Genomic DNA, 25,774 nt, shown 5'->3' with positions numbered 1-25,774 from the left:
TATTTGTCCCTTGATTGCGATTCTTATTTTGGCATGTCATTTAGCTTGAAAAAAGGTTTAGAACTAAATGAAAATTTAGGTTGTGCAAATGACATGTTCAAACTAATTCTTGAACATTCGCGATGTATATGCATAGAAAGATGATCGATTTATTGCTAGGAGGTTTCGACGAGAACTTTCCAAAAGACAATACAAATATGCCATCTCGTCCTCCCACCAACATTTTTTGAAACGGTGCACAAGTAATCCATTCAGACAAATACACTCATCTCTTAGTTTGAATAATTCAACCAAGAAGTGCTGTGGACTTGGTCCGGCCAGATTAAGACAATGAGGAGTGGTTATGTACGCAATGGTCCCATCAATTCAATCAATGCTTTCTTTACCTAAGATGAGCATAAGTCAGTTCGAAGATGGGGACGTTCGCTACTACTCGTAACGAAGCTCCCCGTAGGCCACGACAAAGCACAACTCGAGAGTTCAAGACAGTCCAATCTTGTATTATACAAGTGATTAGAGTGGCTTCCTGGCTTTCCTATAATCAATTTCCTTGCCGCCCGACTGGATTCTTCTTCGATTTTGATATGAATTGAAGTGTTAGTTTCACCTAACAACTCCAGCATGGACAGGTTTAGAATCTCTCCTCTCGTTTCACACTAAGTGGGGGAGGAAGTTAGACTTATTTAATGACTATTTTTGTTGGGTGAGGTCACAAGCGAAAGCCCCCCTATCGTTTTCGGGTTACAGTTTCTTCGTAAACGTAACAAGACCATCAATAGTAGCTACATGTCGCCATCGATCTCGATGTGTCGTGATTAGATAAGCCTTCCCGCGAAAAGCTTCAAGGTAAATGGAAGGGAAAGGAAAAGGCATAAAGCCGATGTAATGCATGTGTCGAAAGGGGAGGGCCTCCCCACGATGCGTTGTTTTCAGAGTCAATTTCATGATATCACGGCATGATGGATCGTCGATGAACCATGTGAACAAGCAATGGGGAAAGTCAATGAGTGAATTATTATGCATGGTATGGCCGGAGGCAAATCATTGTGCATACACTAAAGATCATTGGAGGGAGCAAAACCCAACTTTGAAGCACTCCAAATGATGATGAAGATGAATTTTGATTAAGATTATTTATTTCATGATAAATGGATAATTTTAAAAATATTTTCTTAAAAATAGTTATTTCTATCGTTTGGAATTATTGATCGATAGAAAATATTTTCATCTAAATATTTTTTTTATGAGCAAAGAATATATTCCTCATTTATTCATTTTTATTATAAATCCAAGCAATCTTTTTTTAGAAAAATATTTTCCAGATTCTGTGTATGATACCAAATCTAGAACAAAGTTGCCAAGTTTTTCTTGATAATAATAATTATTGGGTTTGGTTATAATCAATCAACGAATTTGGTAAAACGGGTGGCAGTAGGTGGGCATTATTGTCCACATATAAAAGTGGGGGAGGGAAAAACAAGTGAGGCGCTTGAGGAGGGCCGGTTAGGTAATATCGAAGTGAACCCAGGGGCATTACAGGAAATAAAAAGAAAGTCTGGGCTGGGCTTTTATTTTATTTTTTCATTTTATCATTCTAAGGTCCACTCTGTAGCCGGAAGAACCGGAGGGGCCCTACAACTACGGCGGCGTATTTGCCGCCAAGCTGTGATTTCAGACTCTGCCAACGTCACTTGGGACTGAGCCAACAAAGATAAACTAGACAGCCAACGGATTATCTCAATTTAGAAACGTTTAAGTTGGAAGGTTTTGCCTAACATTTATCTGTGATATAGCAATGACTAAACTCATGGATCAGCACTAGTCAAATTGATCCGAGTCCCGCAACGAAAAGCTATCGCCTCGTCGATCAACACGGCCTGCGACAATCTGCAGTGTCATCTTGCTTTAGGGTGTAATGGATCCAGTGTTCAAAATCACATAGCCAGATCTGTAAACGAATATGAGCAGAGTGTTTGATGATCTAATGCACTATGAACAACCTAAAGAGAGACACTACCATCTTCAGCCACTAGGAGAAACAAGTGAGGATTAGCCCTTTTGTACAGCTCAGAAGAACATCCACTCTTCCAAACAAAATTTTGTCTCTAGCTTTTCACAAATTGGTACTTGGACTCAACGAAGTTTTCTGCGTCCCACAGGAACGATCCGAACGCTACTGCCTCCAATATCAGCATCGTCAACCCAGACACCGAAAGGGAGATGACTTCGTCGCTCGACGTGTCGATGGAACCATCCTCAGCGACCCTTATATCTGGCCTTCCGAACAATGCTTGTGTCTGCTTCTCTATTAAGGAAATAGCCTCCTTGGATCTTATGGTCGCATATCGCTGAAGAGTTTCCGGATCCAAGTACATCACATAAGATCGGAGTCTATATAATTTGCCTGCTTCAGAATCCAAGAAACTGCCTCCGTCACCATCGTCAGGTGGAATTCTGATCAAAGAATCTGGATCCCAAAATGGGCTTGTCGGTATGGAATCCTCCAACCTCACCCGATTCTCAGTATATCCCTTAGGAAGAGTGTTCATGGTCCTTTCAAGTTGAAATCGCTCGTCCACTCTTCTAAGGAAATACCCGTACATTATAGAAGCGGCATACAGTTTTCCAAGTTTGATTTTGCTACTCTGTATAATGCTATCCAGGGGTCCCACCACTCGGTCTCCGACCACGAGGGATAAGTGGCTCTGTATCATTTCAAAAGCTTCGGGAGAATGGACAGACTCGAGCTTCTCTTCTTGGTTAGGCCAGTAATCCACACGACCTGTGGGATCTGATGTTGCTGTAATCTTTGGAATCATTGAGATGTTATTTTCCACAAATCTCTGCACAATCAAGCAGTATATTATCTCTTCCAGTGTTTTATGCCTCTCCTTCTCCTTGACCTCAGCAATTCTCCTGTGCAAGAAATAAGGGTCACATCAGACAGATCATCCAGCAAAAACTGTTGAACTGAAATGTTGGGAACGAAAATTGCATTAGTATATTATCCTTTGAACCAACTGAGCAAAAAAGAAACTCCAAGTATTTAAATGACCACCACTTCATTATGTTATGCTCCACCTGAAGAAAGATATTCCAAAATCTAGATAATCAAAAGTTAAATTTGAGTGCGGACAGTTTTCATTAAGATTTAACAGTTCAAGATCGAGCGGATTATATTTTACATCTCAGCACTCTCCCTCACACAAAGGCCAATAAAGATGACAAAGGCTTAAAGGGTAAAAACACAAGATGCATAGAGAAGCAAAGCCACCATTGTGCGGACAAGGGTTGTAAAGAATCCAATCCAACTCAACATGTATGACTCTTATACCATAACTCGACAAACTAAAGCTATGAGAGAACAAGGCAAATCATATTTTAATCTGAAAGTAACTGAGGAAGAAAATAACATGTGAAACAGGGTTAAAAAGAAAAAAGAAAGAACGAGACTTCACCACTTTGTAATCATTTGCCCAGCAAAGTAAGGTGGACATACTTACTAAGATAAAGGCACTCAAGTAGATATGTCCGTGTCAAACTTTCTATACTTCCACAGAAGTGAAGTACCTATGTTCTTGGCCTTTCAATTCTTCATAAAAATCTGACAAAAATCCATTTAGTTTCATATATTTTCGCCACCAGTTTTCATATCGGCTCAATTTTGTCCATTCTGGATCAGACTCATAAGTCAACGTGCCACAATGCAATGTGCCCAAGCACATCAATAACAACTTAACTATGCTCTCTAAAATACCAAAAACCTGAACCCCATCAATTCCACAAGAATGATCAGTCTTACTGACTAGTGAGCAGGTTCTAGGTTTGAATGAGGTCAACATGTTTCAGGGCACAGCACTAGATATCAAAATCATTACTGATATGGAATGCTTTATCATCATTCTCGTCACTTTCACTTAATGATCAAACCATTAACTTAGCATAGAATGAAGACATTCATCATTTTAAGCACCAAAAAGCACATTGTAGACTGTTTGTAAAATTTCAAGATACATAAACTTACGAAAGAACTGCCAACTAAAGAAGGAGGTAGCTAACTCAAATTAAGAGGCGATCAAACCACAGCAGCTAATCAAACAAGCTGACTACAATATTCCCAAACACAAACGGTGTCCTCTATTGTGGCTATTACCAGGCCAAAGCCAAATGAGGGCCACTATGACTAAGCAGGCCTGGGTTACTTTTCAATTTTTTTGCTTTGTTGCTCACATGATCAGCACCAAGCAATATTAACAAGTTGGTGAATTATAACATTGAACTATCTTCAAACAGAGATCTGCAGTTATTTATTATCAAAACCAAGCTATTATAAGATAAAACAAGACAACACTGACATGAATTGATTTTGCAAAGGCTACGCCGGAATCCTTATTCTTCCCTTAGTGGCAAGTTTGGTAAGTATCAGATCAATAATGGTGAAACCACTAAACTTAGTAAATCAATTTCCAAGTCTCTGCCCATGGCAAAGCCAAATTTCAAGCTGCAGACCTTATGGTTTTTAATAGCTGAACGAAATGAAACAACTACAAGTTCAAGTGAAGAAAACTAGTAAGTAGAAGGAGAATGAGGACAAAGACAGAACCACATACTGGTAGAGTAGATCTGCTGATGCAGGATTCTTTTCTTTTTCAGCATCTCTTTCACTTTGAAGGTTCTCAAGCTGCTGGTCAGCAGCTGCTAAAAGCAAATGTGGATGGTTTTGGAGTATCTGTGCCAAAAGCTGTCCGATCGGGGACTCAAATGTTAGAGGAGCAACCGGGACTGGGTTGTCACTTGAATCCCCGGAGGCTCTAATCATTGAGCCTCTTGCTCGACACCTTCCCCGCCCACCTCCTAATGTCTGGATAGCAAAAGAGCGGCATCTCTAGGAAAGACAACACTTTGTGAGGAACATTTACATTATACTAGAAATTTCAGGGTTCAGTGAATGCAACATGTGCATCCACTACTAAAACATTAGTCAACATGAGAAAGGAACCAGATGGACATATCACGTTCCATTATTCACTCTCCCCAAAGTCCAACCCAAACCTGTCACCAAAAAGCACGGGGGACCTATATGAAGTGTATCAACTAATAACAATTGTTATATACAATTGCAAACCCCACTTGCAATCTAACAATAACAAAGGCGAGCGTGGAGCCTCATACTCTTTCCATCATATCGACACTTCCACTTTCAAGAAACTAGCAGAGTGTCAACATGCATCATTCAAATCATCCAGAACGATGATACAGGTACAAATCATGCTAACAGTCGCTCACAAATTATGTGGCAAACTCATGTTGGGTTCTTGAACATGCCCCACTTGTTTAGATGCCCGTTTAGAGTTCGCGACCACGCTCCACAAAACCAATGTTACAAGAAGCTCTTCCCACCCATGGCACTCCCCTGACTCTATTTCCACAAGCTATCGCTCATCACACCATCCAAAACGAACCATGATGGTGGCACCAACGATATGCCCACACAAAAATCTCCAATTTTACGGCGGGTTGCACCACCAGGCAGCTTGAAAACCGTCATCTAGCTACCTCTCAGGCTCTCACGACGACACGTGCAAAGAAACGGGAAATTCGCTCGATTAAGAGCACACCCCTATTGCAAAGTACCAAACCAAGGGACCCCATGAAAACATTTTCAGCCTGCTCGACCATCACAGGGAGAAAGCACATACCTTGACGAACCCGTTAGAGAGGAAGAACTTAGAACCCGACAAAGGATGGATATGGCTGAATTCGGAAGAGGACTTGAGGCTTCCACCGGACGCTGACGGAATGCTCATCAACACGTCGTTCGTCGCGCCCAAAATCTGCATTTTTTCTGCAAAATTCTCTCGTCTTTGCTGGACGAAAGAAGCACGAGCACGCAGAGAGAGAGAGATGTCGGAGGAGGTTTTACGGTACCGAGAATGTGGTCGAAGCAGTTTGGTTCCGTCGTTTTTTGGATATTTTTCCTCTGCTCTTTCTTTTTCCTTTAATAAAGACATTTCATTTCCTGCCACGAAATTGATACGTTTAATTTAACCATGAGATGAATTTATAAGTGAATATTTATGTGAAAAAATTAATAGTTTTTTGGGTTAATACCCTGAAAAACCCCAAACTGGTACACTTGTGACAAATTTACCTCAAACTATTTTTTTGACCATGAAAAACCCCAAACTGATAAACCTGTAACAAATTTACCCTGACTATAAAAAATCATAAACTGATACATTTATGACAAATTTACCCCAAACTAATTTATTCGACTGCAAAAAATCCTAAACTGATAAATTTGTGACAAATATACCATACTCTAAACTGGATTAATACCACAAAAAAATCACAAAAATGTAAACTGTGACAAACGGAGCATAAAATCATAAATTGGTATATCGGTTAAGCGTCACGTGTCATTTAACTTAATAATTTGATAATAAAATTTAACGAAAACTAACATAGGGTAAATTTGGGTACCAGGTTTAAATTTGTTATACCGTTTGGGGTTTTTGGTGGTCAAAAAAATAATTTGGGGTAAATTTGAGGTTTTGAGGTTTTTCAGGGTATTAACCCTAGTTTTTTGTACTTGATGTGAATATATCATAAAATGCAGTTTAGTAATAGTATATAATTAATTTCAATATACTAAACATTATTCCATTTTTAATTGCTCTAGCAAATCAATATATTCACATTGTTCCAACAAATTATTGTATTTTTTTCGTAAAGTGATTTCCATGTTGAGCCTATTCTTTTTTCTTATAGTAATGGATGGTCAAAAATTCAAAAATATTTGTATTATCCCAGAGGGATTTTACATGATTTATAATCGAAATAAGCAAATTAATGACAGGTCACAACCTCAAAGCATTGTTACCTGTGACATCAAATTACAAAATCATATGAATTGTATCTCTAATTCCTTTTTTAACATCCACAAAAAGATACAAGGCACTTGAACATATATCAACCCCACTAAGAATAGCATCTCTAATAGCAAATGTCATCCAAATTCTTCATATGGAGGTTTATAAAACTAAGGCATCAATTAGGTCCTTAAAAATGAAAATCACACGACAATGCTCTTGATTTTTTTACTTCCATGACATATGAGATCGACCAGTACGTCAACAATGATGACTCAGGCTGCATTAAGAAAGTTGGCAATGAGTACCTTCACCTTTCCCACTAGTGGGAGGCCAGATCTTTCCCTTATCTTGTTCTTTCCATGGTGGCTCGGGACACTCTTACTCCTCCGGTGTTATCCGTGTCATTCGAGGCACTTTCAATAGGGCTGGCCGGATCGTCAGAGACGACAAGCAAAGGTATGATTGTGGTCTGCAGATCTTGGCTAATGAAATTCTGATGCCGGACAACACTATCTCGTCCTACTTCATGGTGATGGAGGGAGCGGCCTACGGCATTGAGATCCGCACTTTCTCTCAGGATGTATTTGTCTAAAGTGCTATGTAGGTGCACTTGTTTGCATTTTTGTGATGAAAGTTAATATGGTGTTTACATTTTTGAGTTGCAATCTTTTATTGAGATGTACTTGTCTAAATCCAAGTCGTACCTACTTAAATTTTCGACCAATGCAAGTCATGTGGGGTAATTTATAAGGGATGCATTTTCTTTTTTTAAATCCGAGTCTTCTCTACTGCGTTTTGTATTTTTATTTTTGTGCAATCCAAAAAACCTGGCCCGAGCATAATGTAATCCAAAAAACCAGGCCTAGGCATAATGCGCTCAGCTCAGGTCTGAGAATCCTAAGTCGCAAATGATGATTCCATTGATAATAAGGAAAGAGAATTCTTACTTCGGTTTTTCAACCAAAGGCTCAAAATGTCATCGCTCTACTAGACTCCGACACTTCTTGCTCTCGCCCAGTAATTTGATCGAAAGAGAGGTTCCGATGTCCTTAAAACTCCCTGATTTCTGATCATCTCGGTTCATCGTTGCCAATGCACTTGGTACTCTGTCACTCCTGTAGACAATGCTGTCGCCAAAAACTTCCCTCGGACAGCTAAAAAACCCAATGCATGAATTTCTGAACACCAAAAAGGCAAAGGACTACATGATCAGTTCATTTCAATGCACGTTGAGCAATGAAATAAGGTCTCTGAAAGACAGCTCGAATAATCAATCTCTGGGTTTTCCAGTTGTGGAGAAGGGGCATGTTTAATCATCTGTCATCCCAATATTATCAGGTGTCTCTATACATTTAATACAATTAGGCCAGTAGACGTTCAGATCTTTGCGAGGGAAAACTCAAAATGGATTGCAGTGCCCAATAAGCAATGAGTAAAACAGGAGTAGCACATGGATGAACTCTATGCTCGTTAACAGCATGCTCAAGCTCATTAAATTCTCTAAATTACACATCAATCAACAGTACTTGGTACACATAAGTGTGATTGCTACCCTTCTCAACAGATAAAAATAAGGGTGGAAGGCAAACTTTCACAGTGCTCAAGCCCAATCCTACATCCTCAACTATAAGGCTTGCTGACAGATGATTAAGGCAAGACAATTAACACATCCTAAAACTATCAAGGTCAGCTTCAATAAGCGGTGGAACTACATACTACGTAAAATGAGAACTTCCTGTTGCTAGTTGGTTAGGTTACACTCCAGAAACCAGCATGACAGGGTAGCCAATAAATCTAGCGAGCATTCTGGCCATGTTCAGTCTTTGCTGTCTTCTGAGATTCACTGTTCAAATGTCTTTCTTCAGACCTTGAATCTTCATGTGCGGGAACTTCCCCCAGCCTTTCCTACAAAAGTGTAGCGTAAAGTATTTTAGGAGTCAAATCAGATGCTGTAATGTGTTAATAGTTCGATAGGGAGTTTAAGGGTCAAACTGGCTATAAATCTGTCCCCCCCCGGGGGGGTTTCGTGCTGTGTATTATGGGTGTGCGTGCACATTGATCTGAAATTGTGCATGCACTAGTGCGTACAATTGGGTAGGTTTGTCCCAAACAAAAATATATATACTTCCATTTAAAAGGGCAATTAATGTCTACCATGTTATGTTGCATGGATGATTGATCACTAGTCAGGTAGGTTTGGTAGCAATAGTATCTTATGTAAAGCCTCGCCTTGGCTGGGCGAGCTCGGGCTCGCCTAGATCCGGCGAGGCCGAGCCTCGCCAGACGGGCAAGCTTAAACAGGTCACCTAATAAACCTGAAAAAGAAAAATAAAAAGAAAGGAAAATGAAAAATAAAATAAAAATATTTAAAAAGAAAAATAAAATAAAAATATTTAAAAATTAAAAGAAGAACAAAGTTAAAATTTACCAAACGTAAAAACGTGTTTCTATTCATTTTTATTCTCGGAACAAACGTTACCAAAGTGACTAAGCTACTGGAGGACATACTGGGCAACAAAAGAGGAAGAGAAACAAGAGAAGCATCTTTTATATCACCTTCAGAGAAGCATTCTCTGCAAGAAGCTGCTCGTACTCACTCCTGATGCGGCTCACTTCAGCTCTTAGAGAGGCATTTTCGTCTTTTAAAGCATCAGCACGGTGTGCAAGCTCGTCACATTCAGCCTGGCTCAATGCAAATTATTATAACAAACTTCATTGCTGTAATGGTGCATGTACCTCAACAAGAATTGATTTTGAGACCATTGCAATTACCTGCTTCCGAAGCCGAGATCGCCGAGCAGACTCTCGGTTTGACTGCTTCCTTCTCTGCCGTTTAATTTCTCTTTCATCCTAAAACCAACATAAAAGGTGCAGATACTTTTTTTTGAGAAATCGATGAAGCACATGGAGTTAAAATGCAATAGCTCTATAAGATATCTCTGCAGCTACATATTAATGTCCTAAAGAAAAAAAATGTGCTTTTAAACCCCATGAGTACCAACTACACCGATATAATTTACACAAAAAAACAAATGCCAATAAGAAAATCTGCAAGCATCAGTGCCCATGCAAGCAAATGCAATCAGCATTAAGAAAGCAACGGGAGCCCCTCATAACTGCAAAAACCTTATGTCCAAGCTTCTTGTACCCTATTGAACAAAAAGACCGGATTCATTTTGAATACAATTCTAATGTCTAGAACTGAAGCTAAATTGTTGATGCCATAGAAAAAGAAAAGGCCAAGTAATATACTTGGCCGTTTTAACCAGGCAACTATTGTCACAAATACACAAAATGGAGAGCCACAAGTCTTAATCAAAATTTTGAGGTAACCTGTAGCCACATCTGAGACTGAACACTTTCTCTTGACCCAGGAGTGACCATTCCTCCTGCAACTGGGGTAGAAGGAACCTTCCCACGAATTGCAGGGATAGCAGGAGTACCCCAGTAATCCATTCCAATATTCAAATTTGTAGTGGGACCAGGAACACCTGCTGGCCCAGCAGCAGCGATTGGCACCAATGCCACTGATTGGTTCACTGTTCCATGTGGAGTATTTGATCCTCCATTTTGAGAACCATGTTCAGCATTGCCATTTTGAGATACATCTGCATAAAAGATATCACAAAACTTCAATTAATATCCATGCTCACAGATTAAAAATGTGCAACAGTATCATCAATTCTCAAGCACTAAACCTTCCAAGGAGTCTTGTCTGCCTCCTGATTTCTGTTGGGAGTCCTGCAAAAATTGTCGTGTGGATTCAACTATCAACCGAGAGAGAAACATAGCCAATCTAACAATTGGGAGTGTGACAGCTGAAGCTCCTTCTACAGAAAGAGTGTTAGAAAAGGAGGGGCTTGTCCGCTTATTATTTGTGTTCCTATGTCCAAGATGTCATACCTCAGCTTATGCAATCCATTTGGCTGGAGCAGTGCAAAACTCATATGTTACAACTGATCACAACAAACTAACTGGACAGTAATTACTAATTCATCAAGTATGCACCAATGGACATTGCTGATGGATGCCTAATTGTAAATTTCCTATAGTTAGATAAAATCCCTTGGGGAGCAAAAATGATCATGGCACTCACGTTCTGAGAATTATCATCGCTTCCTTCACTTGAACCTTCACTTCCACTCTCAGCACTGCATATAAAGTCCAATATCAGCAGAAGTGTTTCCAAACAAAATGGTGCAACATTCATGTCAGGTAAATACAGAAACGATTAAACTCATGCCATCAATAAACCACAGTGAAAAAAATCTAGAAAGAAACCACATTCTGATAGGTATGCCATAACACTCTGCACCACATCCATTCACTACATACTACCGTGAACATATAACAAAACAGAGATCTTCATGATAATGGGAGATAAAAGTCAATCTTCTCCAAATAATTCAACAAAGCTTTTCAAGTCAGATATCTTCATAATTTACAACTTAAAAAGGAAAGCAACCTCACAAAAGGAGAAGCCTTTAGTCATCCTTGCTGACATTACCGTATGCATATGATAACTACAAAGGGCACTCTACCTTTTTGAATAAGCACCATTAGCAGATGCTCCAGATGTTTTGGCAAGCTCATTGTTTTTTCCTGTAATCATACTCAGACTCCCCAGGCTTCCTTTCGATCTTTTGATAGGCAATTTTTCTTTCACTTCAGTCGGCTTACCATCAGCTTCCCCAGTTGTACTTCCCTGCAAACATGCGTGATCGTGAGTTGAGACTTCCAAAGTGACAGATAGTTAGCAAGAAATTGTCCAGGAAACTCATGGAAACCTCAGCAATCCCATTTGGAGAAGGCATGGCAAAGGGACTAAAAGGATAAGATCCCTGTTGAATAAGATAGGGGATTGTAGTCAGTGGCACTAGAGCTCGATGAAGATAACATATGCAGAGTAATGGATGTGAAAGTACCGGGGGCATAGATGGGTGCGCATATATGCCACCATGGGGATACATTGCAACGTAGGGATGCGGAGGGGTGCCGTAAGGAGGCATAATATGCTGCATCAAGGGCTAATGTTAGGGCTCTAATAACAACATTAAACAATGTATTGGGCTTGAATAAAGGACCAAAGTATTAAAAAAAGAACATCTACAAGACTACACTGTGAGGATTATTAGTGCATGCATGTCAGCTGAGACAACACCAAAGCAATGAAATAAGCCTCATCTAGCATCTAGTCTGTGGGTCAGAAGCACATAAACGGAGACAAGGGCTGAAAATCAAAAATGTCCAACTAAAGCATGGAGAACTTCAAACAGTTACCAAATTCATATGAATCGCATTCCATTGGCAAAACAACTGCTATTAACTCTAGTTCTAGACAAGACACCCAAAGTATATGACACACTGAACAACAAATTGAATGCATGTCAAAAGAGAGAATGAGTCACCACTTCCAAAATCCATCAACTACACCTCTCCTTACAAACCATCAATAAAACCGTCTCTTCCTTGTAATTTTCAGTTCCACCAAGCATTTTGACTATAAGTTTGCTAAATATATTCAAATATTCTGGCCCCTCCTATGAGATTAGACAAAGATTATCATGTACTGACTATAACCAGCCAATTACAGCCCAACTATTTCATGATGTATAATGTAATCTGTGGCTTAGAGAACTTAGCGAAACAAGCCATCTTCCATTTGTGACAACAGACATAATCGCATGGGGAGATTTTCAAGTAAAGCTCTCTTGAAGACCAAGTGCAAAACTGTTATCACTATTTATCGGTACAAATAGATAAGTGCCCAAAAGGATGCCATATTCTTCATTTTCTAACTGTCAAAGTTAAGTGTGTAAGCGTTTACCTAAAAGCTTAAGTTGTTAGAGAACAATGAAAATTGTACTTTGTATCTAACAACCCCCCCCAAAAAAAAAAAAAAAAAAAAAAGCACATATGCTGTTAAAAGGATAATGAAGTAAAATACGCAAGCCTGATACATGTGGGTAAAACAATAGTTGAGACACTGCGCCAATACATATAAAGAAGAGAATCCTATAAATTGGCATAATAGAGATCTTGCACTCCCATATTAGGATAAAATTGAGTATCCTACAATTTAATTTTAAAAGCTTCTGTTAAAGGCTGGAGTGGATTATATTTTATATCTTAACATAACACTTAAAGTACCTACTATGTATCTCATATTAAAAGTCAAAATGACTTTAAATGCCTTAACTAATGAGCCAATTTACTTTACTGAATTGCAGAATAACGAAATTTATGCAAATCTGAGTATTAGATCATATTGGGCACCAACTCTGTGAATTCTAATGAAAGATGAAGTCCCTAGAACAATATTGCCAAGTAGTGGGGTCTATCACAACTTAAAATTTTTAGAAGCATAAGTAGCATGAATTTGACAAACCTGAACGCCCCACATATATGGTTGAGCATGGGGACTTGATGCCAAAAACCCATGTGGAGGAATAGGAGAATATGCCTGTTTGACAGACAACAATCATGTGAGAATTCGGAAATCCACCTATGGGTATCAAATTACACTAATTGGCAACAGTTTCCCGCAAGTACACCTGAAAACCAGACCAATCTGGAGTAACTGGGTTGGCACTAGCGGTTGATGATTGCTCCTGAACATTAAAAACCAAAGGCGAAAATGCAAACTCAATTCAAAAGTTTCACTTTTAGAGGAAAACCTCAATAAAACTGATAAACTGAGCAGATAAAGCGAAAGTGTACCAGGGTAGTAGGAGGTGGCCCCTTCGTCTCTTTCTCCTTTGCAGATTTTTCAGTCTCACTGCTACCCATGTTTCTACCCCGCTCACTCCACAAATTCCTCAAAGCATCCTGTTCTAAAAGCATCCAACATTGCAAGTTACTACATACCCAGCAAATGAGCACCGTCTTTAAAAACGCAAACTTCAACCAACAATTTCAGAAGCCCAATATCTCGAGATTGCACTAAATGCAAATTAAAAGAGTTATCACCAATAAACCAAATCGGCTGCATTAGCTTCCAGCTGATAAAAAAAAAAAAACAAACTTAGCTCTCTCGTTTAAATCCTAAACAATCGACAACCCCAAAACTCCAAACTTCCGATTCCGTTGCCGCTCACCCGTTATTCCAGCAATTGAAACTTCGAAAATCAACACGCGGCTACAAGCCCGGATAAAGAGATTAGAGAGATGCGCATGCAGCGCAATAGAGACCGAAAATGGGCAAACTCCGCGCCCCGAAACGCAACATTCCGAACGCAGACTTCAAACGCAATCCGCACACCAACGGGTGAGCACGGAAATCGACTCACCGATCGAAAGAACGCCAAGAAATGCCCCTCTGCTTCACTGATGGAGGAGTGATCGCGAATCGATCAAGCGAAATTCGCAAGGGAGCAGCTCGGCCGCCGAGGCCGCGGAATCAGCTCGAGCCCGGCGGGATTCCGGCGGAGGGTACGGGAAATTGGGGGGGCGTTCGGATAATTCGAGGCGAAAAGGGGGCGAATTGGGGGAAGGACGGGATCAAAAAAGGGCAATTAGGGTTTGGGCGTCCCTTGGGGTTAAGAGCATTTGGGGGTTCACGGAGGTGGATTCTATGGGGGGACGTACGGTTCTGCTGTCCTGCTTGGGGAAATTCTATGCCGGTTTTGCACCCGGTGGGAATCTCGAATTCCCATGTTGTCCCTGCGCTGCTTCTTCCTTCCTCTTCTAGTCAAACACGACCCTCGTTTTCTCCACGTGTGCTCCCCATCGCAGCAAACTGTTATCCCCGTCGACGGAAACGCCAAAGTTAACGACAGTAACGGCCAGCCGTCTCGTTTTCTATTTTTTTTCCTTTACACGCCCTTTTTTTTAAGAAAATTTCAAATAAAGATATAAAGTATTCTCATTTCCTCAAATAAAGATATATAGTAAATATTATTTCAAATAAATAAGAGAAAGTAATCATATTAATTTCAAATAATGACTTAAAATAATTATAATTATTTCAAATAAGAACCTAATTTTACGGGCTCATCGATCGACAAAATGATACAATCAATCGGAGATATTTTTATCTAAACATAAGTTAAATTTAAATTGAATTAGATTAGAAAAAATTTTCAAAATAAAACTTGAAAAGAAAAAAGAAAAACACATGCGGGAGGGGACACTGGGTGAGGGCCAGCGACCCTAGCTCAAGCACCAGCAACCTCACCGGCCATCACTATTGCCCCATCGACGATGGGGCGAGCCCTCTCGCTTGTGTTTTCCTTTTTTAAAAGTTTTTTTTGTTTTTTATGAAAAATTAAAAAAATGGAAAAAATAAAGAAAAAATTACAAAATTTAGAAAGATGAAATTGGCCATCACAATCGGCGAGTTCAAACCCTTCTCTATGACCAATATGGATGCTTCGGACTTTTATTTAAATCAGGGTCTATTTCATGCTTTCATTTGAGAAAATCATAGCACTTAATGTCCTTATTTAGAATTTTCTCTTTTTTTAAGGTCTTGTTGAAAATAAGGATTATTATCAAACACTTTCGAGTAGGGTAAGCGACGTGTATTGTTGGGATTTGTTTTATAATTTGACTATTTCGCATATCGGTAAAAAGGTAGATATCCAAAATATGCTTTGCATCAATGATGAATCTAATAGTAAGTCCTGGTGATGGAATTATTCGGAAAAAAAAAATACACGGATGATCTACAATTGAAAAGATTGAAAAATATTAGTTTATATTTCGCAATAGGTAATTTGTGAGATTGGTCAATTTGGGATTGAATGGTGGCTTTGAGTATTAATTTATTAATTGTGGTTAATTTGTTCATTGCAAATTGCAATGTAAGTGAGTTGTAACATGATGAGCATCACAGACCAAAAAAAAAAAAAAAAAAACATGATGAGCATCGGTTTTATATGCTTGACACATAATTATTTGCATATCTTTTTTTCCCTTCCTGAGGTGTACAAAAAAACCGATAACTACTCAAATCGCCGGTTCCCAATTGTAGATGTGGACTCGCTCACCGAAACCAAATCAATAATATATATCTAATTCTTGAGAAAAATTTCTGAACAAACAAATTAAGAAAAATTAAAACCCTTAAATCTCTAAAGTTTAATACCCGTTGACTAAGTGGTTGTCTCATCTCATTCTTACCTCATTTAAATTGTCTTTCTATCTCAAGCTCAACGCTTACAGCTTAGCTCTCGATTTTTAATATGAATCAAATCTGTTTACTGATTTCATAACTAAAAATAAGGAAGTATTTTGTTTTTTTTGCTTTACTTGGTTTGTTTTTTTTTTTTTTTTTGCTTTACTTGGTTTGTTAAAAAATGTTGCATTGAGTGCAAGAAGCTTGATCAAACTGGCGGTCCAGTTTTTAGGTGGGTCCATGGAGCCAATAGGTGTTTCCCAGCTCCAATTTTTTGAAATCGGCTTTGTATGAGTGGTTCCCAGTTCTATGGCAAGAATTGCCCATCCAGATCATGCTTATACCTAGTTGGGAATGGTTTCACGTAGCTATTTTGTTACCCAATGATTTCACTATAAAAGTTATTAGGAAAATTCCATATAAAGGTATGAAATTCTCATTTTCTCAAATAATGGCTTGAAGTAAACATTGTTTCAAATAGGGCTTAGAATTGCCATATCAATCTCAAATAAGAGTCTAAAATAGCTATGGTTATTGCAAATAAGGGCCTAACATCATCGTCCAACTAAAAATTCCAATCGATTGAGGGCATTTTCATCCAAAAACAATTTTAACATAAATTTTGGTTAAATAAAATTAAAGTTTTGATGACTTAAAAAAAAAGAAATACGAGGCTAGCCCTTCCCACCTATGTCCACCGCCCTATCACTGATGGGGAGGCGGTGATGGTTGGCTGTTGATGCCTTAGCGAGGGTTCACGACCCTCACGGACCCTCGCATACCAAAGGCAAGGTCGAGTAGGCCCTTGCTAGAATCAAAAGAGGGCTTGCCAAACCATCGTTGCCAATCTACTAGCAATGGGGGCGATCGCTATGGGCAAATGGCTTGTCCAGTTTTCCTTTTTAAGTTTTATCCGTTTTCTTTTTCCATGAATTTGCTTTTTTTGGGGGGGGGAATAGAAAAGGGAAAAAAAGAGAAAAATATATAAAAAATTAAAAGACAAAAATGCCCTCCGCAATTGGTGAGGTCAAAGCATTTTTTCAAACTAATATAACTACTCCAAACCCTTATTTGAAATAATATCAAGTTTAGGTCATTTGAAAAAATGACGGCACTTTAAATTTTTATTTGAAATAAGATTCATTTCTTATCATTATTTGAGAAAATCATGCATTTTTTGCTCTTATTTGAAATTTTTCAAACGTTATTTTATTGCACATGATATAACAAGTCACTTTAAAATAGGGTTAATATCTTAAAAAACCCCAAACTGGTACACCTGTGTCAAATTTACCCCAAACTATTTTTTTGACCACAAAAACCCCAACTGGTACATATGTGACAGATCTACCCTCCATTAGCTTCCGTTCGATTTTTCCGTTAATTTTGCTGACGTGGTTGCTAACGTGGCAAGTCATGTGGAAATTCATAAGTTTAATACCATTAAAAACCCAAAATTGGTATATTTATGATAAATTTACCTCAAACTGATATATTTATGACAAATTTACCAAAAGCTGATATATTTACGACAAATTTACTCTAAATTAAGTTTTTTTATCATAAAAAACCTAAATTGGTACACTAGCGGCACATTTACCATCTTTCAATTTTCCCAAATTTGACTGAGTTGTGATGTCCAATCAATTTTATTTTCCGGATTACTCCAACATTGCCTTCATATCATTAATACTTGATTTTTTTTTATTGGAATCATTATTATAAAACTATTCAAAGGCTACCAAATGTGCACTTCATTCTTGTGCTGGGAAGATGCCCATTAACTAAAAGATGGACAGATTGCTTGTGCACAAATACAAAGAATCACACTCAAAGCACACCTGAAATTAACGACAAACATAAGTGATTTTGGTTCCGGCATTTCAACGAGCATGTGATGTACGAGTCACTCATACCATTCACATGCAAGTTCCATATTAAAATTTTGACACTTACGATTCAAGGTAGGAAAGACTACATAACGCTAATAAGGACCAGCAAAGTAAGAGTGATATGTAAGCGTACAAACAGATTGCGGACAAGTAGTAAACCATGTGGGGCTGAGACATATAAACATAAAGCCAAGTTTGTCACAAACAAAAAACGAGTGAAGCAATCACAATATGTGCACTTCTTTTGTATATGTGCGCAAGCGATCTGTCCATCTTTTAGTTAATGGGCATCCTCTCGGCACAAGAATGAAGTGCACATTTGGTAGTATTTGAATATTCTCTAATAATGATTCCAATAAAAAGAAAAAAAATTAAGTATTAATGATATGGAGGCAATGTTAGAGTAATCCGGAAAATAAAATTGATTATACATCACAACTCAGTCAAATTTGGGAAAATTGAAAGATGGTAAATGTGCCGCACGTCTACCAATTTAGGTTTTTATGATCGAAAATTAATTAGAGTAAATTTGTCGTAAATATATCAGCTTGGGGTAAATTTGTCATAAATATACCAGGTTTGGGGTAAATTTGTCATAAATATACTAGTTTGGGGTTTTTAATGGTATTAAACTTATGAATTTTCACATGGCTTGCCACGTCAGCAACCACGTTAGCAAAATTAACGGAAAAATTGAACGGAAGCTAACGGATGGTAGATTTGTCACATATGTATCAATTTGGGGTTTTTGGTGGTCAAAAAAATAGTTTGTGGTAAATTTGTCACAGGTGTACCAATTTGAGATTTTTTAGGGTATTAACCCCTTTAAAATAAGAGCATCACAAAACACATGCCAAGTAATACAAGATTCATGGTGCATGGACAATAATAATCAGCCGATTATGCTACGTCATCGCTCTTTTGATTACAATAATATTTCTTGTGATTTTGGGTAGTCAAGAAAAATACTAAAAAAATTTTGAACCTATTTTTCCGAATGTTCATTTAATTTTAAATTTTTATTTTGACGATTTACCAATGTAATTCTTTCAACTATTTCGACCGACAATCACTAATGTGGACACTAATATGATTGCTAACATAATCCTTCTGATCATTTTGACCAATAATCACTAATGTGGACACTAACAACTTTACGTGGAATGGTTGATACTTACATGTATAATTTTTTATAATTTTTATAAATTTTCTATACTTTTTTTTTTTCACTGTGGCTCGACTTGAGATGAAAATTTTTTTTTATAATTTTTAAAAAGTAAAAAACTTTAGAAAGTTGTAAAAAATGTTGATGTTGGCATTGGCCCATGATTGTTCCACGTAGAAAGGCCAACATCTACATTAGCAATCACCGGTCAAAATTGATTGAAAATATTATATTACTAAAATGTAACTAAGTCGATCAAATTAAAAATTTAGAATTGAGTTAGTATTTGATTAGGACTTTTTTTACCATGGGAGAAGAGATCATTATTGTGAATTATGCGACAATAACGGCCTTCCCTCGGCATCCTTGGGAATTTAAGGCTTTGCTTGTTTTTTTTTTTTGGTAAAATTTAAGGCTTTGCTTGTTCATACTCATAAGATGCAAAAAATGTTTCATTATTTCCACCATATTTAAAACATTATTCCAAATCAAAAGAGGTATAAAAATTTCATACATGAATTCACACGTCAACATTCATGTATTGTAAAAGTCTCAAGGGATGAAAGAAAAAAGATCGAAATATGCTCGATTGGGATTAAAGAAAGTAAGAAAAATAGTCGGGACACACTTTTTGAATTCAAATGATCTTGAAACTTTGCATGGAATGTCGTGTGTGGAAAACTAATTCCAAACTTTGTGTTTTTCTCTCTGAAAATAATTCATGAAACTTTTTAAATTTTTGGATATTACGTTCCCACACTAAATTAATTGAAAATTTTGATCTTTTCTTTTATTACTAGTGGAATTTGACTATACGGTTATACTTTTATCAGGGTGAATTTGGTTTAACTTCGCAAATAGACTTTGGGTTTAATGCAAATACTAGTACCCAAAATCTCTTTGGAGAAATACAAATAGCGTTTGATAAAAACTATTTTCGAATGGATTTTGGGTTTAAGTAATATTTTTTTTATAATGGGTTTTGACTATATTTTTTTTATTAAAAAAACTCAAGCTCTTCACTGGAGCTGACAAAGGGCTACAACCGCCAGATTTGACTCCTGCTGCAGCTATCGGCGCGTGACCCAGGCGAGATCGGGCTTCACTGATTGCCTTTCTGCGAAAATGAAGAGTCACAAGGAGGTATTAAATCGAAAAACTAAAAATTGATGATGGCAGTTTTGGAAGAAAAAAATATTTTAATCTTAATTAACATTTCGTAAATACTATTTCAGAATACTGGGTGTAAGTAGTATTGGGTTTTCAATATTCAAAATATTTCCCAAACCTTTCAGCATTTTTCTTAAAGGTTTTAGAGGTTGAAAGCCTATATAAAAAATTGAACCAACCCCACAAATCACTTTACGTTTATAAAAAGATTTACAAATTATACATAAGAACGCACTTAAAAAAAGTAAGTTAATCCGTATTCTCCAAAAACTCATGAGTCAAATCCTAGTCATAAATAGGAGACATTCTAATACTCAATAATTTGTATTTTTTTAACATTTGGATAGGGAAATGACCGAATATTTCGGGCAGCTTTATACTTCTTTCTTCTCTTTTCTTTCTGGGAAAGCTTTTAGATGAGTTTCCTCTAAAATTATTTCTCGAATGCTAAAAGATAATTTTTTCAAATTCACAAACCCATTAGAAAATTTAACCCAGCGTAATTCGCAAGAGGGGCTGGCAGTGATATTTGAAGGAGATTTCTCGCGAAACACCGCGTAGATGAACGAGGAAAGCAAATCCGACCAGAAGTCTCCGTCTCGTCGTCGCGAAGCTGGAGCGGCCTCCGTCGCGATATTCAGTCGAATCGAATCCGATCGGAGCCTGTCGAATCCGCCTCTGCACGATCCATACGCCGCCGCCTCTTGATTACTCCTTTGAATCCAGCTGAATCGCCGATACCCGTCGCCAGCATGGGCTAGGAAGACGATCCGTACGGTTCCGAACCCTAATTGTTTTCTTTTTTTTCTTCCTGTTTCTCTGGCAATTTCAGTGGGTAATCGGGGGATTCGTTGTGGGTTTCTTGTTCCAGGTACCGGGACGAGGATGGCGAGCCCTTGATGGACTTCGACGACATGCCGTCGGATCGGGAGCAGTCGCCCGCGCCGCGGCAGCTGCACGATCACTTCCTCGACGACGGCCTCGAGGACGACGTCGGAGGGGACGACTGGAAGACCGGCCGCGACCGGTCGCAGACGCCCGTGTACGACCGGGATCAGTCCGAGTCGAAGTCGAGGCCTAGGAAGAGGTTGGTTAAGAAAGGCGCCGGGGGCAGTAAGGCCAGCGACTTGGGCCTGGATGACTTCGCGGACGATGACGAGGGTTTTCTAGGCGGAGGAGCTGGGGACTTTGCGGGGGAAAGCTCGGAGGAGAGGAGGTTGAAGAGGAAGAGTGGGAAGGAAGGTAGCAGTGGGAAGAAGGAGAAGAGGCACAAGGGGGAGAAGAAGCACGGGACGAAGTCGGGGATTCCGAAGAAGGGCGCGATTTATCCGGGAAGAAGTTCTAGGGATCATGACGGGGAAGTTAAGGAGATGTGGGAGACCATCGCCGGCGGCGATTCTGAGGTATTTCATCAGTTCCCCCTTGTGCTGCTGATTGATGTAGGTGCTTCGGGACTGGTTTTGTATGTTAATCATCGATCCCTGGCTGTTCAGTGCTTTTGAGGTAGCTTTGCTTGCGTTCTGATTTTCGGGGGAAAAAGTTTGGATATTGGTTCATCTGAAGCGATTAGATTTGATGTTTGGCCGTTAAAATTTATGTTTTCTTTTTCTTTTTCTCTTGAACTGATGTTACTAATGTACGATATTCAGCCTGCTGGTTCCGTGAGTCGATGTCGAGGAATTCCACGCGCTTGTTTGTTTCTTGTTTGGTGTTTTGGCTTTTGGTTATCAATGTCTACTGTTTCCATTAGTCCATAGACAAATTTGGGAATTCCATGGCCTTGGTTGTTTCTGGTTTGGTATTCGGGCTTTTGGTTGTCAATGTACTCAGGAATTCTTTGTTTGCTCATGCTCTAGAACCTTCAAGGCAACATGCTCAAGTTCCTTTGTTGCCTGGAATTGGTTATTTTGTTCAAGCATTCTTGGTTGCTTTAATTTTTGAAGCCTTGTTACATGTCTATTTCCTGTGACAGGATGATCAAGATGGTGTTAGGACTGTGCACGATGATAATTTTATAGATGATAGTGGTGTTGATCCTGCGCAAAGGTATTACATGGATAATGAACCAGCTTCTCCTAGTGATGCTCCTCAGGTCAGTATTCAGTTCATGATTAGATTTGTACCAGTCAATTCTTTCAGGGCAGGGTTATGCCAGTGTTAATGTCAACTGGATGCATACCTATGGTTTCTTTCCTGTTTCATTTGCAAATTGCTACCCATCATTGATTGAGCTTCATCATTACTGATAAGAAAAAAAAGGGTTGAGCTTCATCCTCACTGTTCGGTATTGCCTTTAATTTGCTAGGCAGAGGAGGGTGAGGTGGATGACGACATCAAGGAACTTTTCAAAAAGAATGAGAAGAGTCCTGCAGAAATTGCTCTGCTGGTCAAGAAAATCATACGTAAGCTTGAGGTCACAGCTGAGGAAGATGCAGAACTTAACCGGCAGGGAAAACCTGCTATCAATAAGCTCAACAAGTTGTCTGAATTGACAGATGTTCTCTCTAAGTAAGCTATTATCACCCTAGTCTGATCTGCTTGCTTGTGTTCTAACTATTTAGGCTCCTTAATTTATCTGTCCATGATGAAATTTGGCGTCGATGCAGGAAGGAGCTTCAGCAAGAGTTCTTAGATCATGGAGTCTTAACACTTTTAAAGAACTGGCTCGAACCTCTTCCTGATGGAAGCTTACCCGATATGCATATCCGTATTGAAATTTTAAAGATATTGACTGGTGTATGTTCACTTTTTTTTGTCTTCATTGTTGTCTGGAACAAGTGTGTAGCTGTTGCTTCACGCGAAACCTTTTTTAGAACTTGAAAAACTGCTTCTTGTCTGCAGTATCCTATTGATTTAGAACAGTATGATAGGAGGGAGCAATTGAAGAAAAGTGACCTCGGAAAGGTTAGTGTTTGCCTTGTGAGGGCAACAGTTAGTCCTAAAATTCCTATTATATGTACATACCTGTACTATATGGACTGAGTCACCCCCTTGTGCAGGTTACAATGTTTTTGTCTAAACATGATAACGAGATTACGTCCAACAGAAAGCTCGCTAAAGATTTGGTTGATAAATGGGTAAACCACCGATCCACTCACTCCTAAGTCCTAACACCTTATAATATTCAAGTTTGAAATTCTTGACATTGTTATGTGTCATGATTAAAAGTGAATTACTACATCGTGGAATAGCCTTGTTGTGCTTCAGTGGTGCCGTCGGTCGATAAATCATTGAGCTTGTGGCATTGCTTACCCTAGAAAGATTCGTCTCTAATATATTGGAGCCGAGAGTTAGACAAGTTACCTTTTTGATCTCCTTGGTACATTGGTCTTCATCTAAAAGACATTTGCTTCTGGCTTTGGTTTTTTCTTCTGTTTCATTGCTGCCTTGCGTAGTTTCTAACCATGAATTTAAGAATCTTTGCAATTTGGAACCCTGTATAGTTCTGTTTTTACTGCAGATGTTATTTTGGTTGATTCAATTTTTTTCTTAAAACTTTCTTTTATTCATCTTCGTCTAAAATTTCTTTTTACTGCCACATTACTGTCTTTGCAGTATTTGACTTCTGGTGATTCTTCTGGGTTGCTCAATGATTCTCAGCTTCGCCTGCTTGTCATCGATCTTAGTATTTTCTCATTCATTTTGAAGACAACTTAAAGCTCATCTGCTTGATGATTGGTAAATAGAGTGGGGTTGCGGCTAGTTTCTTGGATTTTTGAAGCAATGCATAGGATGGCGATTGTGCACATTAAGAAGATAATTCATCATGCATCAGTATTTTCCAAGGATTCTTACACTGTGCTTGTATATTCGACGGGGTTGCAGAGTCGACCAATATTCAACAAGAGCACAAGATTCGAGGATATGAGAAACTTGGAAGATGATAGGATTTCCTATCGAAGGCCGTCGGTGAAGAAGTACTTTCTTATTCTCGTTACTTTTGCATCTTCGCTTTTCTACCATGTCCATTTTCTGTCAATAAGGAGCTTTAGGTTTTTTACCCCCCTCTGTTGTGAATTTTATAGTTTCCTTGGATAACTGTCTTATCTGGATGGTGGATTGTTGGATAGGCTTGCCGGTAAAGATACTGGGATGGAGTCTAGAGACGGTGATCTTTATGCTGATGTGTTCTCACGGTGAATTTTAATCTCTAATTAGCCTGATTAGAGATCCTTGTGCTGGCCTTGTCGGCAGTTTTAATGCTTGACCTCATTGCAGAGAGCGCAGATCTGGTCAGTCATCCTCTAGGCAGCATGATTTCGTGGTGCGTCCTCAATCTAAGATTGATCCAGATGAAATTAGAGCCCGTACTAAGCAAGCCACGAAAGATCAGCGCCGAGTAAAGGTTAGTCGTCTAATATTCTTGTGATGGACAATAAAGGATTTTTGTCATGTACTCTCATTAGATCTGGTGCTGGGAAAAATGAGCAACTGTTGGGTATCTTATACTGTATGAATATGTATTAGGAGTGCATGAAGAGGAAAATGCAGGTGTTTGTTGGAGGGACAACCGGTCTGCATTTCCTATCCAGTGTGGCAACTGCATGCCATACTTAATAGTCTTTTTCTTAACAATGGTCGTTTCACTTCATCTGTGCTGTGCATAACCACCTGGAACCTGTCATTTAGTCTGAATCTGTTATATATGAATTTACACTTGAGATTTGGAGTTATGGAAGATCTCTTTCTTAGCACCTGCTTGGGTAAATCGCTACCCAGTTGTCCTTCCCGGTACAATAGCATGTTCCCTCATATTTTCGTGCGTGGCAGATGAACAAGAAGTTGCAGCAGTTAAAAGCACCGAAAAAGAAGCAGCTTCAGGCTACAAAGCTTAGTGTGGAAGGCCGTGGTATGACGAAATATCTGTGATATGCAACCACACTCTAAATGATCCGGATGAAATGTCCGCTGTTCATCGGGATGGATGGGCCAATAAGGGGGCATATTCAGATGTGCACCAGCGGATTTCAGATTCTCGTACGTGGAATCGGCGTCTTTTCCATGCATGCACAGCTACTATCAAAACTGAAAGATCCATTTGTAATCGTATCTTCGATTTGAAAGTATTGTTTAATTGACCATTTGACAGATGTCTTTGTTGGGGCATATATCTGATGCTTCGTATTCTTATGAAGCCTTTGAGGACCTCAAAGTTCTCCGAGTAATTTAAGATTAGTTCTTTCAACTTTTGGTCGTTGCATTACCTGTCGTGGATGAACTTACGTAACTTGAAGGCAGAGGAAAAGCAGGAAGCTGCTCAAAATCATTTTTTTTTAACTGAGTTGTTTATGGACTAAAATCGAAACGTCTTATAAAAAAACTGTCGATTCGTGAATGGGTTGTGATGTCATTTCCGATGTCGTCTCCTCAGATCATTTCTGAAAAATGTTAAAAGTTGAAGTTCTTCGTAGCTTGTAGCCCTGCTCGGGAGCGCTGGTATACAATTAAACCTAAGCGAATTTGAGGCCGGGGTTTCGGTTTCTTTTGTATTTTCTTGACCTGAGGGTTGAAGCAAATGTTACCCTGCGATGATTCTTGGTCTTTTTCAAGCTTT

The 25,774-nt window shown here is 38.8% G+C and overlaps 3 protein-coding genes across 4 annotated transcripts; 1 reads left to right on the top strand and 2 right to left on the bottom strand.

Moving 5' to 3' along the window:
* Positions 1-1,862: 1,862 nt before the first annotated feature.
* LOC104443499 (UV-B-induced protein At3g17800, chloroplastic) lies at positions 1,863-5,969 on the bottom strand. The gene is made up of 3 exons (XM_010056948.3): positions 5,700-5,969; positions 4,611-4,885; positions 1,863-2,916 (listed from the first exon to the last, which is right to left on the bottom strand). Exons 1-3 carry the CDS (start codon positions 5,838-5,840, stop codon positions 2,106-2,108), a joined length of 1,227 nt encoding a protein of 408 aa, XP_010055250.3. The 5' UTR covers positions 5,841-5,969; the 3' UTR covers positions 1,863-2,105.
* A 2,357-nt stretch (positions 5,970-8,326) lies between these two features.
* On the bottom strand, positions 8,327-14,494 carry LOC104443497 (bZIP transcription factor 16). 2 transcript variants are annotated; one of them, XM_010056947.3, is made up of 13 exons: positions 14,165-14,494; positions 13,596-13,703; positions 13,430-13,486; positions 13,264-13,338; positions 11,801-11,890; positions 11,663-11,716; positions 11,417-11,580; positions 10,972-11,026; positions 10,574-10,616; positions 10,209-10,483; positions 9,648-9,725; positions 9,432-9,557; positions 8,327-8,780 (listed from the first exon to the last, which is right to left on the bottom strand). In XM_010056947.3, exons 2-13 carry the CDS (start codon positions 13,662-13,664, stop codon positions 8,670-8,672), a joined length of 1,197 nt encoding a protein of 398 aa, XP_010055249.2. In that variant the 5' UTR covers positions 13,665-13,703; positions 14,165-14,494; the 3' UTR covers positions 8,327-8,669. The 2 variants fall into 2 exon arrangements, with proteins under 2 accessions (XP_010055249.2, XP_010055248.2); XM_010056946.3 differs by having other exon boundaries at positions 13,596-13,708; positions 14,165-14,493.
* Positions 14,495-20,636: 6,142 nt separating this feature from the next.
* Positions 20,637-25,405, top strand: LOC120293521 (protein IWS1 homolog 1-like). The gene is made up of 11 exons (XM_039313100.1): positions 20,637-20,992; positions 21,092-21,623; positions 22,193-22,312; positions 22,526-22,728; positions 22,827-22,956; positions 23,062-23,124; positions 23,220-23,297; positions 24,046-24,137; positions 24,291-24,356; positions 24,439-24,565; positions 24,991-25,405. The coding sequence occupies exons 2-11, from the start codon at positions 21,120-21,122 to the stop codon at positions 25,087-25,089; spliced, it is 1,482 nt and encodes a 493-aa protein (XP_039169034.1). The 5' UTR covers positions 20,637-20,992; positions 21,092-21,119; the 3' UTR covers positions 25,090-25,405.
* The last annotated feature ends 369 nt before the right edge of the window (positions 25,406-25,774 follow it).

The sequence above is a fragment of the Eucalyptus grandis genome, chromosome 5 (genome assembly GCF_016545825.1).
Source record: "Eucalyptus grandis isolate ANBG69807.140 chromosome 5, ASM1654582v1, whole genome shotgun sequence".
Classification (NCBI taxonomy): Eukaryota; Viridiplantae; Streptophyta; class Magnoliopsida; order Myrtales; family Myrtaceae; genus Eucalyptus; species Eucalyptus grandis.
Note: the sequence above shows the minus strand (reverse complement) of the source record. Positions and strands in the feature narration are given on the sequence as shown.